The sequence below is a fragment of the Coptis chinensis genome, chromosome 2 (genome assembly GCF_015680905.1).
Source record: "Coptis chinensis isolate HL-2020 chromosome 2, ASM1568090v1, whole genome shotgun sequence".
Taxonomy (NCBI): domain Eukaryota; kingdom Viridiplantae; phylum Streptophyta; class Magnoliopsida; order Ranunculales; family Ranunculaceae; genus Coptis; species Coptis chinensis.
In genome coordinates, this window is record NC_141457.1 from 93,439,792 (window position 1) to 93,452,558 (window position 12,767).

The following is a 12,767-nucleotide window of genomic DNA, read 5'->3' on the forward strand; positions in this document are numbered from 1 at the left end:
TTTATGCCTTATGATATTGCTCAGAGGGGTCCGTTTCAGAGACCACCATCCCAGGGGTTTCAGGGAGGATTTCATCAGCAGGGTGTATTCCGACCCCATGGAGGATTTCACAGCAGGGTGGTTATAGGCCACCGGGGCAGCCTGGAGGTTATAGACCTAAGGGGAATCAGTGGCAGAGGCAGGGTCCCCAGCTTCAGGGTCGAGCTCCCACTCTTCTGTATCGACCAGTAGCATTACTTTTACCTGCACAAGCACCAGCGCTTAGAGCCATAGTTCCTGTTGAAAAAGCTTGCTGGGAGTGTAAGCAGGTGGGTCATTTATCTCGTTATTGCCCTACCAAGTAGGGTAATCAGCATAACAGAGCACCAACACCAACCTCGTGCTAGAGCCTATCGCCTATGCGCCAGGGACATGGGAATGTTGAAGGTACCTTTAGTTCATCTCGGTTTATATTAAGAGTTTTGTTTGATTCGGTGCTTCACATTCCTTTATATCTCGCCAAGATGTTGAGAAAGAAAGTTTTAAAACTACCCTTTTATCTAAGCCCCTTGTGTGTTGAGACACCGTTAGGAGGTTGTTACCTTATATGACGAGTGCAAAGGTTTTAAGTTGTGTTTCTTAGGCCCGCGGTCTTTATGGTAGACTTGATCATTTTGGGGTTTGAGGGTTTCCATTTCATACTTGGTATGGACCGTTGACGCGTTATCATGTTACCTTGGATTGTGTGAGGAGGGAGGTTATAGTGAATACACCGGCATGCCGAGGTTGATTCACACGTGTTAGTAAGGAGGACTCGGTGATGTCTAGCTTCCTCGCTCTATAGAGATACCCCACGAGATATCAGCAATGTGAAGTAAGCAGAGACTTGAAGATGTTTTTCGGGAGATTCCGGGTTGCCACCCAAGAGGGAGGTGGAGTTTCAGATAGACTTGTTACTGCGGGACCGCACACGGGGTTTCAAAGTCGGCTTACAGGTTTGGCACCTAAGCTATTGGACGGAAATGAAAGTGCAAGTCGAGGAATTACTCAAGAAGGGGTAAGAGTTTAAGTTTTAGTGTTTTTGTTTTGGCTTAACCATATCTTTTGAGTATATGGGTTTGAATCTTTTAAGGTGTGTATGGCCGGGTTCATAATTTAATCGAAGCAACTCACCATGGGGTGCGCTATTTTTGTTTCAAGAAGAATGGTACTTTGAGGATGTGTATTGACTTTAGGGATTTGAACGGTGACTATAAAAATAAGTATCCGCTTCCCTAGGATTGATGATTTGTTGGACTAGTTGAAAGGGGCTAAGATATTTTCAAAGTTTGATTTAAGGACCGGTTATTATCGGATGGGAGTTCAAGAGAAGAGTATTCCTTTGATTGCATTTAGAACTTCGGTATGGGTTGTATGAGTTTTCTATGATGCCTTTTGGGTTTTTAATGCACTGCATTCTTTATGGACTGATGAATCGTGATTTTCAGGCCCTATTTGGATAAATTTGTGATTGTTTTCATTGATGACATTTTAGTGTATTCACAAAACACACGGAAGAACATAAGATGCATTTGAAGATAGTGATGCGGGACGTTCCCGAAACGTGGGTTGTATGCTAAGTTTATGAAGTGCCATTTTGGGAAGAAGAAATTCGTTTCTTGGGACATGTGGTATCTAGTGAAGGGATTGTTGTAGACCAAAAAAGGTTCTTTCTAGTTGAAAGAATGGAAACAACCAACCACCATTACGCAGATTAGGAGTTTCTTGGGGTTAATTAGTCGGATATTATCCGAGATTTATCGAGAAGTTCTCGCTTATTGCTGCGCCACAAAAGTTAACTAGGAAGGATGTGAAGTTTTGTGGACTAATGATTGTGAGAAGGCTTTCTTAGAATTGAAACAGAGGTTGACTCATTAACTCAATTCTAGTAATCCCGACTAGAGGCGGAAAACTAGTGGTTTTACAAATGCTAGTGGAACTAGTTTGGGGGTTGTGTTAATGCAAGATCGAAGGTGGTTTCAGTAATGCTTCACGACAGGTTGAAGATACACGAGACGTTATCCTACTCATGACCTTGAGTTAGCGGCAGTGGTTTTTGCTTTGAAGGTGTGGAGGCATTATTTATATGGTGAGAAATTTGAGCTTTACACAGATCACAAGAGTTTGAAGTATCTTTATTCATAGAAAGAGTTGAACACGAGACAACAGAGATGGATGGAGTTCATAAGTAGTTATGACTTGAGATTCAAGTATCACCCGAGGCAAGTGGCAATGTAGTTCGCTGGATGCACTTAGTTGATTGCACAGGTGTTTGACCACTCTTATGGTGCAAGAGTGGAAGAGTTTAGAGACTATAGCGACTTATGATGTTCGGACTACACCAGATCTGAGATATGGGGGTATATATGTAGTTTGGAGGTTAGGTCGGTGATTTTCAGTAGAGTAATTGCCATGCAGCACAGAGACCTATTTCTTTTGAGTCGGTTAGATGATTTTGTCATTGATATTTTAGAAGATTGTTCGTCTGATTGGGCAGTTGATTCGGAGGGAGGATTGATATTTCATGAGAGATTGTGTGTACCAGATGATGCGAGAAAGTTAAAAAAAGGAGATATTATATGAAGCTCATCGTTTCGGTTTACATAATTCATCCCTGGAGGAACGAAGATGTACCAAGACTTGAAGAGAGGACCTTTGGTGGGAAGGAATGAAAAGAGATGTCGGAGAATATATTTCGGTGTTTAACTTGTCGCCAGGTTAAAGGCGTAACATCGAGGCCTTACGGATTATTGCAGCCATTAGAGATACCGATGTGGAAATGGGAGCACATTTCTATGGATTTCATTAATGGCTTGCCTAAGTCTCGGAGAGGTAATGAATCTATTTGGGTTATTATTGATCGCTTAACTAAGTCCGCTTCATTTCATTCCTATTGACGTGCGTAGAAATACAGATAAGTTAGTCTCCTTGTACATTCGAGAAGTGGTCAGGTTACATGGGATCCCAGTAAGTATTGTTTCAGATTGAGATCCTTTGTTCACTTCTGAGTCCTGGAAGAGTTTTCAGCGTGCTATGGGTACTAGTTTGGCGATTTGAAAACGCTTATCATCCCGACGGATGGAATGAGATGGAAGGGTGAACCAGATATTAGAAGATATGTTACGCTCTTGTGTAATGGATTTTGGTGGAGGATGGGAGGAGCATTTACCTTTGGTGGAGTTTGCATATAATAATAGTTTCCAGTTGAACATCAGTATGACACCCTTTGAGGCTTTGTATGAGCGTCCATGTCGATCACCTGCTTGTTGGGTAGACGTGGGAGATCGAGTATTGCTTGGGCCTGAGATAGTGAGAGAGACATCTGAATAGATTAAAGTCATTAGAGAAAGGATTAAGACAGCACAAAGTAGGTAGAAAAGTTATGCATATTTGAAGAGGAAACGGGTTGAGTTTTCTGTAGGCGATTTTGTGTTTTTGAAGGTTTCCCCTATGAGAGGAGTTATGAGGTTTGGCATGAAAGGAAAGTTGAGTCCACGATATATTGGACCATATGAGATAGTAGCCTCCGTTGGTAGTTTGGCGACCGTCTTGCTACCGCCCTAACTTAGCAATGATTCATGATGTCTTCCACATGTCTATGCTACAAAAATGTGTGAAAGATCCTACGAGGTTGTTGACCCACAGAGCTAGAGTTGAACGATGATGTAACTTTATTGAGGAGGCCTATCACGATAGTAGATAAGGCGACGGAAACACCTTAGGAGGAGGATTGTAAACTTGGTAAAAGTGTAGTGGAGTGAAAGGGAAAATGATGTGACTTGGGAACTTGAAGGTAAGATAAAGACGATGCATCCGAGCTCTTCTCGACCTCTACCTTGAATCTCGAGGCGAGATCCTTTTAAGGTGTGTATATTATAACACCTCGTCTTTTTTTATTTTATTTTCCTAGTATAATAATAATAATAATAATAATAATAATAATAGATAAAGCAAAATATATGTGATAACTATCAATTACGGATAAAAGTCCCGTAAGTAAATAGATAAGTTTTATCCTTGTTTTTCGGTGAATTTTAAAAAACAAAAAGCGGATTCTCACGTAGAGTTTTTGAGGGAAAAACCCAGTGAGAGTTTTTTTTTTTAAAAAAAAGGGAGTTTTACTGAAAGAAGAAAAGGTTTTGAACGAGGAAGATTGTCTTTTTCGCGCGACAATCGACTTCAGTCTTTCGGGGTTTTTCCGCTTTCGGAAAGCTGTTCGGTTTATAAACTGTGAGTAGATACTTTCAACGATATAAAATGTTATACTTTGATAAAATTCTAAAACACTGATTTACTGCGGAATCATCGTTTTTTTTGTCGACTGTAAAGGTCGAAAATGTGGTTGTATACGCGTGTGATTGTTAGAACTAAATGGTATAAAACAAAGAAATACATAAGATTGTTAACGCAGAGGAACATATATACTGTAACCTCGCAAGATTGATTTTTTTTGTTTAACTAGGAATGAAATCGAGTTTCCATTTAATGATATAGTTAATTGTTCTTATATGGACTCAAAACTTATTGATTGCCGCGAGTGTAAACTGTTTTGCCTGATGAAGTGATATCTTTGTTTTCTTTTACTGTCGATTGAATTGAAGGGTGGTATTTTCCTTGGTTGTTGGTTGTTGTCTGGTGAAGAATAGATGAGTTGTTGTTGTCGGGGAATGATTGGTAGTGGTGGAATCGAGGTATGAGTGCGGTGAAGCTTTGAGCAGCCATTAATGGCGATAATATCACGAGTTTTGATAAGGGAGGAATTCGAGAGTTGATGGTATCGGCAGATGGGGTTTTTGGTAGGGATTAAAACCGGGTGGTTTAGTAGTGGTGGCGAGTGGGGGTTGTGGTGGTGGGTGGTGGTGATACCGGGTGAAGTGAGGAAGAAGAAGAAGACCACGACCGCTCGTGAGTTTTGTTTAGGTAGGCTTGGGCCGAATTTCGTGGGTGGGCTTGAGTGTTTTAAATTTTGAAATTTCATTTTTGGACTTAAGTGTTAGACTTTGGGCCTTAGTCTCTGGGCTTTTGGGTTAGAGGAGTTTAGGTCCTGGTTGGATCGCTATCGACGGGCTGGCCGGTTGCTATTGGCTGACTCGGGCCGGTTGACTTTGGATTATTGACTAGGGTTGACTTTGACCAATTGACCCAATTTGACTTTTTTAACTCGGATTATGATTAGGTCTATTAGGATAGGTCTAGGGCTATTAGCATGCTTGGCTATTAGCATGCTTGGATTTAGGCTAAGACTTATATATATATATATATATATATATATATATATATATATATATATATATATATATATATATATATATATATATATATATATATATTTGTGTGTGTGTGTGTGTGTGTGTGTGTGTACATGTATTAACTACTATGTGATATTTCAGTCTTTTATGATATACAACGTTATGACACTTAGACATCCATATAATTAATAACACGTAAACAAAAAAAATACATGAAACAAGATACTCCTTTCGTTCCACGAAATAATATATGCAATAAAGTTCAATAATGCATAAACAAATTTCTTGCGACCCTTTTAGAACTCCCCGGCTCAAGTTTTGGAAATGAGTTTTATGATCGATGATGTCATATGTTAGGTGGGCATTTATTGAATGTGCCATAAATGGCCGATTAAGCGTTATAAATGGGTATTCATTGAATGCAATGAATGACCGATTGTTTGGACCGCCCTAAACAGAGGAACTAAGGTTTTTCTTGCGGGTTATTTGTATTCCTTGAGTGTACGAGAATGTAGGGTTGGGTATTCCTTGAATGTATGGAATGACCTGAGGGCATTCATTGAATGTGCTTATGAATGGCCCGTTAGTGATACGATATGTATTCCTTGAATGTGATAGGAATGACCTAAGGTATTCATTGAATGTGCCATGAATGACCTTAGTTTTTGTGCCTGAAGAGGCTGTGAAATATGTGTATGAAAGCCCAGAGATGGTTATGATATTATGGTATTCGGTGGGAGAGAGGCACACAGAAATGTGTGATTTGGTAAATGTGTGGAGTAGGTACTAAAGGGTGGGTGTATAAGAAAAGTAATTGGTTAATTGATAAGAGAAATTGATTTGTTTATGCGAGTGTGTTTGGGCTTATATTTGAATACCTATAAGATATCTACATATGTTATATAAAATTTCTAACTTTCTTTTGCAGGACGGTAGGACTTAATAATATTTTGTACAGGGACACGATCCTACCCTTATATAGCAGTAGATATCTGTAAGTTTTAATTCAATTACTTAGTTATTAAAACAAGTTATTATAACGAGTTAATAAGATGGGAGTCTTGCTTGGGAAGAAACTATGACGGTTGAAATGACGGAACTATCTGTCTTCCAAGATGAGAATGATTATATTATGATATATTTAAAGTGTTAGTTGGATAAGTAAAGATTGGAAGTGTTTATATGTGGTTAATCTACTCATACCAGCAAATTCCATTTTGCTGACCTATGTTTGCTTTGTTTTGGCAACGTGAGTGTGTTCTTGGAAACATAGGTGGAAGGTAGTGGAACCGCGGCGTGTGATTTGGATTCTTGCCCGTAGCAGTCCGTTAGTTCTTTTATTAGGCCTGATTCTTATTGAAAGGATGTAATAACGTAGTTTATATTTTTCATCGTGACATGAGAACATGGTAGTGAGGACTATTATTCAGAGAGTTTGTTTGATGTTTTGTTTGGACGGGAGATAGCTTAATAAAGTGATGGTGGAAACTTCTGGGGTTTATTTATTTTCAAGTGGTTTCTTTTATGATGTGGGTTTTAGGTTTTGACATGTGTTGTATCCACCTCGGCCATAGCACTGGGTTTTAGACAATTGAACCGAGTGATGTTTGAGATATTTATATTTCAAATATCCACTTTGTAATTGTTTAGAAATTCGGGCTGTGACAGGTTTTCTCAAAACCGCGCGAGAGTGGAGAAAAGAAGTGAGTGTAAAACCAATTTATAGTGAAAGAAAAATATAGCCGTTTTTTGTCGGTTGTTGTCATTGAGAGCATGCAGTTTTGAGAAACCGCCCATGTAGCAGCAAGCCCACGCGCTTTTGAACCGCACGGTTTTTAAAACCGCGGTTGAGATTTGGCTGAAAGACTGAAGGCGAAAATTTGGAACCAAATTTTGGCCGATTTGGTATTTGGTTTGGTGTTTTTTTGATGGTTTCATCAACATGTGAGTCTCCGAAGATCTTGCAGGAAAGTATCTCATCTAAAAGATCTTTCTAAGTCTTATCTTATTGGTTCGGATTCAATCGGACTTTGGGCTTCGGGCTTGTCCCGCCCCACACGCAAAAATGAATTTACAAAAATGGGGCTCTCTTATTTGTCCTGTCTAGAAATTGAGAGGGCATTTCAGTCAAAACAGTTTGAACGAGCATTATCCTCAAAAACACTACTGAACAACAACACTCTTCAGTTTTTTGAAAAAAAAGATGTTGAGTCTCACCGTGCCAACAGCTACTACATTTGCTTCAAAATCCCTTTCCATAATTACCCCTAAGTCTTCTTCCTTCAGTGGCATTCGCATTTGCATTCCCAACCTTCGCACCCAGTCGTCTTCATCATCTTCAGTAGTTATGATGGCAAAGAGAGAAGAAGAGTTGAAGGGAATTCGAGCTAAAACAAGTGAAGAAATAAATGAGGAGATTATTGATCTTAAAGGTGAACTTTTGATGCTTCGTTTGCAGAAATCAGCTCGTGAGGAGTTTAAGAATAGTGAGTTTGGTCGTATGCGTAAACGGGTAACTTTTTTTTTTTTGTGCTTTTTCAATTTGTAGTACAAGTTAATATTATGTAGGAAAAAGATAGAAATCGATTAGAGTAACTGACTAAGAGAGAAATAGAAGGTATTATTTACCCAAATCGTGTCATGAGTAACTCTGCTGGTAAACCTGTCACGTCAAGATAACATAGAAATCAGTTCCACAACCTAGGACTTCAGCAAGATTGGTTCCTGGGAAAAACCTAGATGAAGTAAAACCTTTACTGAATTCGATTAGTTGGTTGTAACAAGCCGCCCCATACTAAGGCCGCTGCTCTTAATGTTGGTATTTCGTTTTTTTTTTGACAAGTGAATTTTATTGAAATATAATAAACGTAGAGACAGTACAAAGGGAGTGAGAGAGAGCCTCACTATAGCAACACAGCATTACTAAAAACGCTGGTATTTCGTTGTTATGATAAGAATGTATCTGTAGTACAATGAGCATGTCAGTAGTTGCGTCAGTGACATAGGGTGTATCTAAACTTGAATTCTTTTTGTTTTGGTGTCCCGAGATAATGCGACTAATTCCCCGCAGTTCACGTATGCTATCTATTTACTTATTCCTTGTAGTTCAGATGTATTATAATAATTTGCTTAAAATTCTTCTTTCGATTTTATCCTCTCATTTAAGGGTCCTCCGTCACTCTGTCAGTATGCATCTTTTGTTGTTTTTAAAACCTGATAGTTTCTAATAATAGATGATAGCTCCATTGTTGCACAAACATTTGGTTATGCTTAAATTAAAACATTTATAATCCTTTTAATTTTTAAAATAGGTTGCTCGAATGTTGACTGTAAGAAGGGAAAGAGAGCTTGAGGAGGGTATAAAAAAGAGGTTGTCAAGGAAGCTTGATCGCCAATGGAAGAAGAGCATTGTTGTCAGGCCACCTCCATCTCTCAGGAAAATGCAAGAGGAGGAGAAAGCAGCAGCAGCAGCGGAAGCTGAGAAGACTGCTTGATCCAGACCAACCTCACTCTGTAAGAATAGATTGCTTTTAGGTACTTATCATTACTATAATAGAGCTCTTCAAGTTGTCGGGTTACGGTATCAGTAGTCATGTTATCTCGAGATCTGAATTATTCTATTAAAAGGGGATGTATGTAGTACTTTTCATGTCTAATGTCAAATACCTTAACTCAGGTTTGTATGCAACTCTTGAAATGTAAGAAGTAAAAATTAATAAGCAACATAACAGAAAGCATAAGACTCTGGAGTAAAAGAATGCATTCAATAAAGATAAGTTTTTAGTGTAAGAAGTGAAAATTGATAGGCAACAGAAAAGAAAGCATAATACTCCAGAGTAAAATATACGTAGAGATACTTAGATGCACCAAACAGCATTAAGCTTTGTCAGAAAAGAGTGAAAAGGCCAAACCGAGGCAAGAATGTAGACGCTAAATACCGATAGTTTCCAATTTCTGTGCGATTAAAGTATTAAATTAATCCTAATGTATACAGTTAAGAATGGTATCACTAGTTGTACTGTTCTACTGCATTTCTACCTTGTAAACCCAGGCTGAAGGAAAGCCAGATGTAGGAACTCAATCCTATATTCTTCTATATTCTGGTCAACTTTGTCGATTAGTTTCCAAGATGTTATAAGCTAGATTGTATATATGAGCGCATATATTTAAATTCTAATGTATGGGTGGATAGTGCCCCCATGTATCTGGCATTTGCTAATCCTGGTTGTTAGAGGTCAAAGACATCAATCAAGTGCCCTTGATTCATATATTATATTTGCATGTGATATTCTCCATTGGAAATGTTCAAGACATCGAATGTGTATTTCCTATATCCATACTCCTGACACCAAGCATCCATCCTTTAGACAGTCTGCCATTCTTATGTGTGTAGGGCAGCAATGGAAAGTGTGAGCTCGAGGATGCACATCAGATTACTGAGACTTGAGCAGAGGAAAAGGTTTTAGGAGACAGATGCAACTAAACAATGCCTTTTGATCGATTATTCTTATTCATTATTTGTCTGTATTTCTGACGTTCTTTTTCCACATGCTGTCCTATAAAAGTTTTTAGACAATCCAACTTGCAACCCTCTGATCCTGGACCATGCATTCCCATGGTCTGTTAACTGTTATGTTAATGGGAATGTCAAGGATTTGTTCCAGGCCAGCTTTTAGGTTCTGAGAAGTGAGAACCATACTGTTGTGAGAGTGGTCTCATTTTTAGATAAGTGAAAATGAAACCAGAAACTATAATGACTTGAGCCGACCAATAATCATAAGACCATTTCACTGTTTAATCTTGAGAAGTGAAAAGAAACATGTTGGAACACCAAACAATCATTCATTGAAAAAGCATTCTCTAAAATGGATAATAAGGCCGCTGACAAATTTATATTTTTTCCATTAAATGTATTGGCTATTTGGCTCTGAGGTAAGTATCAAGTATCTTAGTCTAACCCTGAAATCATCTCATATTGCATCCTCTAAATGCGTGTGAGCTTATGAGTTAAACACAAACATCCACCATTTGTATACACCAAAGCTGTAGACTGTGGTGTACAAAAACAGTCTCATAGGGTAGATCCTGAACCTGCACGTAGAAATGTTCAGAAAGAATAATCAGTAATCGCATTCTTTCTTAGATAGATTGAAGTAGATATATTAGAGTCTTGCAAAACCCTTATGGCTACTAGGCCAACTCTTGGTATACACAGAAATCCGTCTCCTCAGAAGATCTCTTGTAGAATAATCGGAGATTTGACAGCCTTAGCAGACATGGTTGCAGTCTACAAGCACATTCTAATTTCTAAATCAGTGATCATGGGTGAGGAGGTAAAAGATGTTACTCTCTCTCTCTCTCTATTTGTTAGTTGGTTATTTTGTTCGACATAGTAAAATCTGTTCTTCGAATATATTGAATGCTAACTTGACTCTTGAAAATTAAGACTATATTTGCTAAACCCTATCCAAATTTCGTAAACAAGTAAACAACCACAAAATCCTACATACCAAGCAGAAATGCAAATTTGTACTCTTTCATACTTTTTAAACAAAAGGCAAAAAGAGATTACCTATTGGATCTGGGTTTCTGAGCATCATCAGTGGACATGGGGTAAACCCATTGCGAGAAATCACGATCAAAGAATTCCCAATCAGGCAACAAAACACCACCAATGCCAAGAAGACCAAAAGCATAAGTAACCAACATTTTCTTGAAAGAACAAGTATAGAGTCCAATCAACAACACTAACGCACCCAAACACACCAAACAAGTTCTAAGAACTGCATCGTTCGCCATGACTATTTGTTGCAATGGAAGTATGAAACACCAGCCCTACAAATGGAAAATGAAAGTGTGATTTGCGTGAAGATGATGGAGGGAAGGAAAGAAGTATGAACTGATCATGTTTGCAGTTTCTGGGGATAGGAATGGAATTTAACTTTTCGAAGTTTGGCGTTTTGCATGTAAATGGAAGTCGTTGGGAACTAACTCTCCTACTGCTGTAAATGGAGTCTCTTTTATTAATGCGACTACTAACGAACTTATCTGTTTCCTTAGATAAATGGGTAACATGCTGTGCAATAATTTTTTTTTTGTGTTAAAGAAAATTTGGAAAACGAAAAAATATCGAACAGCTGATCTTGGAAGTTGGAACCATCAATTTCTAGAATTCTAGATGACCAGTTGAAAGTTGAAAGAGCCACTTCCACATTCTTTTCTCCGGGAGAATGCCAAATGCATGCTATCATCCGTGTCGGACATTTTTCGACCCCTTCGTACAGGAGATGTGTGGATTGAGTGGTTTGCTATGAAAATTACACTAGGTAAATAAACTTGTAGATTAGTAGTAACTAGATTGGAGTGCTTTGACTTTTTACTACTCTTTCAGTCTTCAATTGAATAATGTGAAGGCCCATGAGCTTGTTAGGTGGGCTATTGATCAGGTATCAAGACATGAGACCTCTCCAAAATGTATTGTATCTCTAAATTATGAATGTGAAGTTTGTGAACTCCTCTAAATTTAAGTTTTATTATGATGGTTCATTACAAAAAAAAAAAAAAAATCATCATTTGAATACACCTCGATGGCCTTGTTGCCATGAAATTGTAATTTGGGGTTGGGTCAATTGAGCCCTGGGGACTGTTACTTGGGTTAGATTAATGATAATATATGGTCTTTTACTGCACAGGGTCCAGCTTTTTTATTGTGGGCTTTGCTGGGGGCTCAATCTGAAGTAGACACCAGGCGGCATGGTCTTTTGATGCACAGGGTCCATACTCTCGAAAGTTTGTGGTCTAGACGCATGCTTAGCTACATCAGCTTTGAATTGCACTATGTGCGAAACACTGAGAGGTGTTATTTTGTGCTTTCAACGTGCTGTATATGAGGGATCATACTTGAATTAAGGATATCGATCAGACGCGAGTTAGTTTTTTTCATCTCATTTGATCTTCACGTTTGAGCTTATAAATTACATGACCAATCTTACAATCCATATGAACAGATTTAAAAAACTTTTTATAGACAATTTTCGCCTAAAATAAACAGCACTTGTAGATTTTCTTTTTCTGGTAAAATTGAAGTCAGTATGGACCAAGAAACAAAAAAGAATTAAAAAGACAATGAAACAGGTAAGTTGATGAAAACCTATATAGTTGTTTGTATAATTAACATTTTGGTCTGAGCCTGTGAGGATAAATATAATAAGTTCTAAGTCCAAGTTTAGACAACAGATTGGATTGTCGCTATAGTTAATTGATTATAGTTCGTAATTTTAAAGTGTGGATTATAAATGAGTTAATTATATTGGGCGCTATTTGTATTACCAGATATTACAACCACTAAGATTCTATGTAATAAGATCCTATATAACAGTACCAACTCTAAAATTCTATCTATTAGTTTTTCTTTTCTCTCTCTCGTCTCTCACTTTTTTCTCCTCTCTTTCTTTCTGGCGTCTTCTTCTTTCTATCTCTCTCCTTTCTAATTTCTTCTTG

The 12,767-nt window shown here is 38.1% G+C and overlaps 1 protein-coding gene and 1 long non-coding RNA gene across 6 annotated transcripts; one reads left to right on the plus strand and one right to left on the minus strand.

Annotated features, from left to right (window-relative positions):
- Window positions 1–7,451: 7,451 nt before the first annotated feature.
- Window positions 7,452–9,843, plus strand: LOC147519064 (large ribosomal subunit protein uL29c-like). 5 transcript variants are annotated; one of them, XM_086590727.1, is made up of 3 exons: window positions 7,452–7,779; window positions 8,579–8,780; window positions 9,661–9,843. In XM_086590727.1, the coding sequence occupies exons 1-2, from the start codon at window positions 7,471–7,473 to the stop codon at window positions 8,759–8,761; spliced, it is 492 nt and encodes a 163-aa protein (XP_086446853.1). In that variant the 5' UTR covers window positions 7,452–7,470; the 3' UTR covers window positions 8,762–8,780; window positions 9,661–9,843. The 5 variants fall into 5 exon arrangements, with proteins under 5 accessions (XP_086446853.1, XP_086446857.1, XP_086446852.1 ...); XM_086590731.1 differs by having other exon boundaries at window positions 9,666–9,843; XM_086590728.1 differs by having other exon boundaries at window positions 7,461–7,779; window positions 8,579–8,801.
- On the minus strand, window positions 8,869–12,235 carry LOC147519065 (uncharacterized). Its single transcript, XR_015211993.1, has 2 exons — window positions 10,840–12,235; window positions 8,869–10,358 (listed from the first exon to the last, which is right to left on the minus strand). It is a non-coding gene; the product is annotated as an uncharacterized LOC147519065 (long non-coding RNA).
- Window positions 12,236–12,767: the final 532 nt, after the last annotated feature.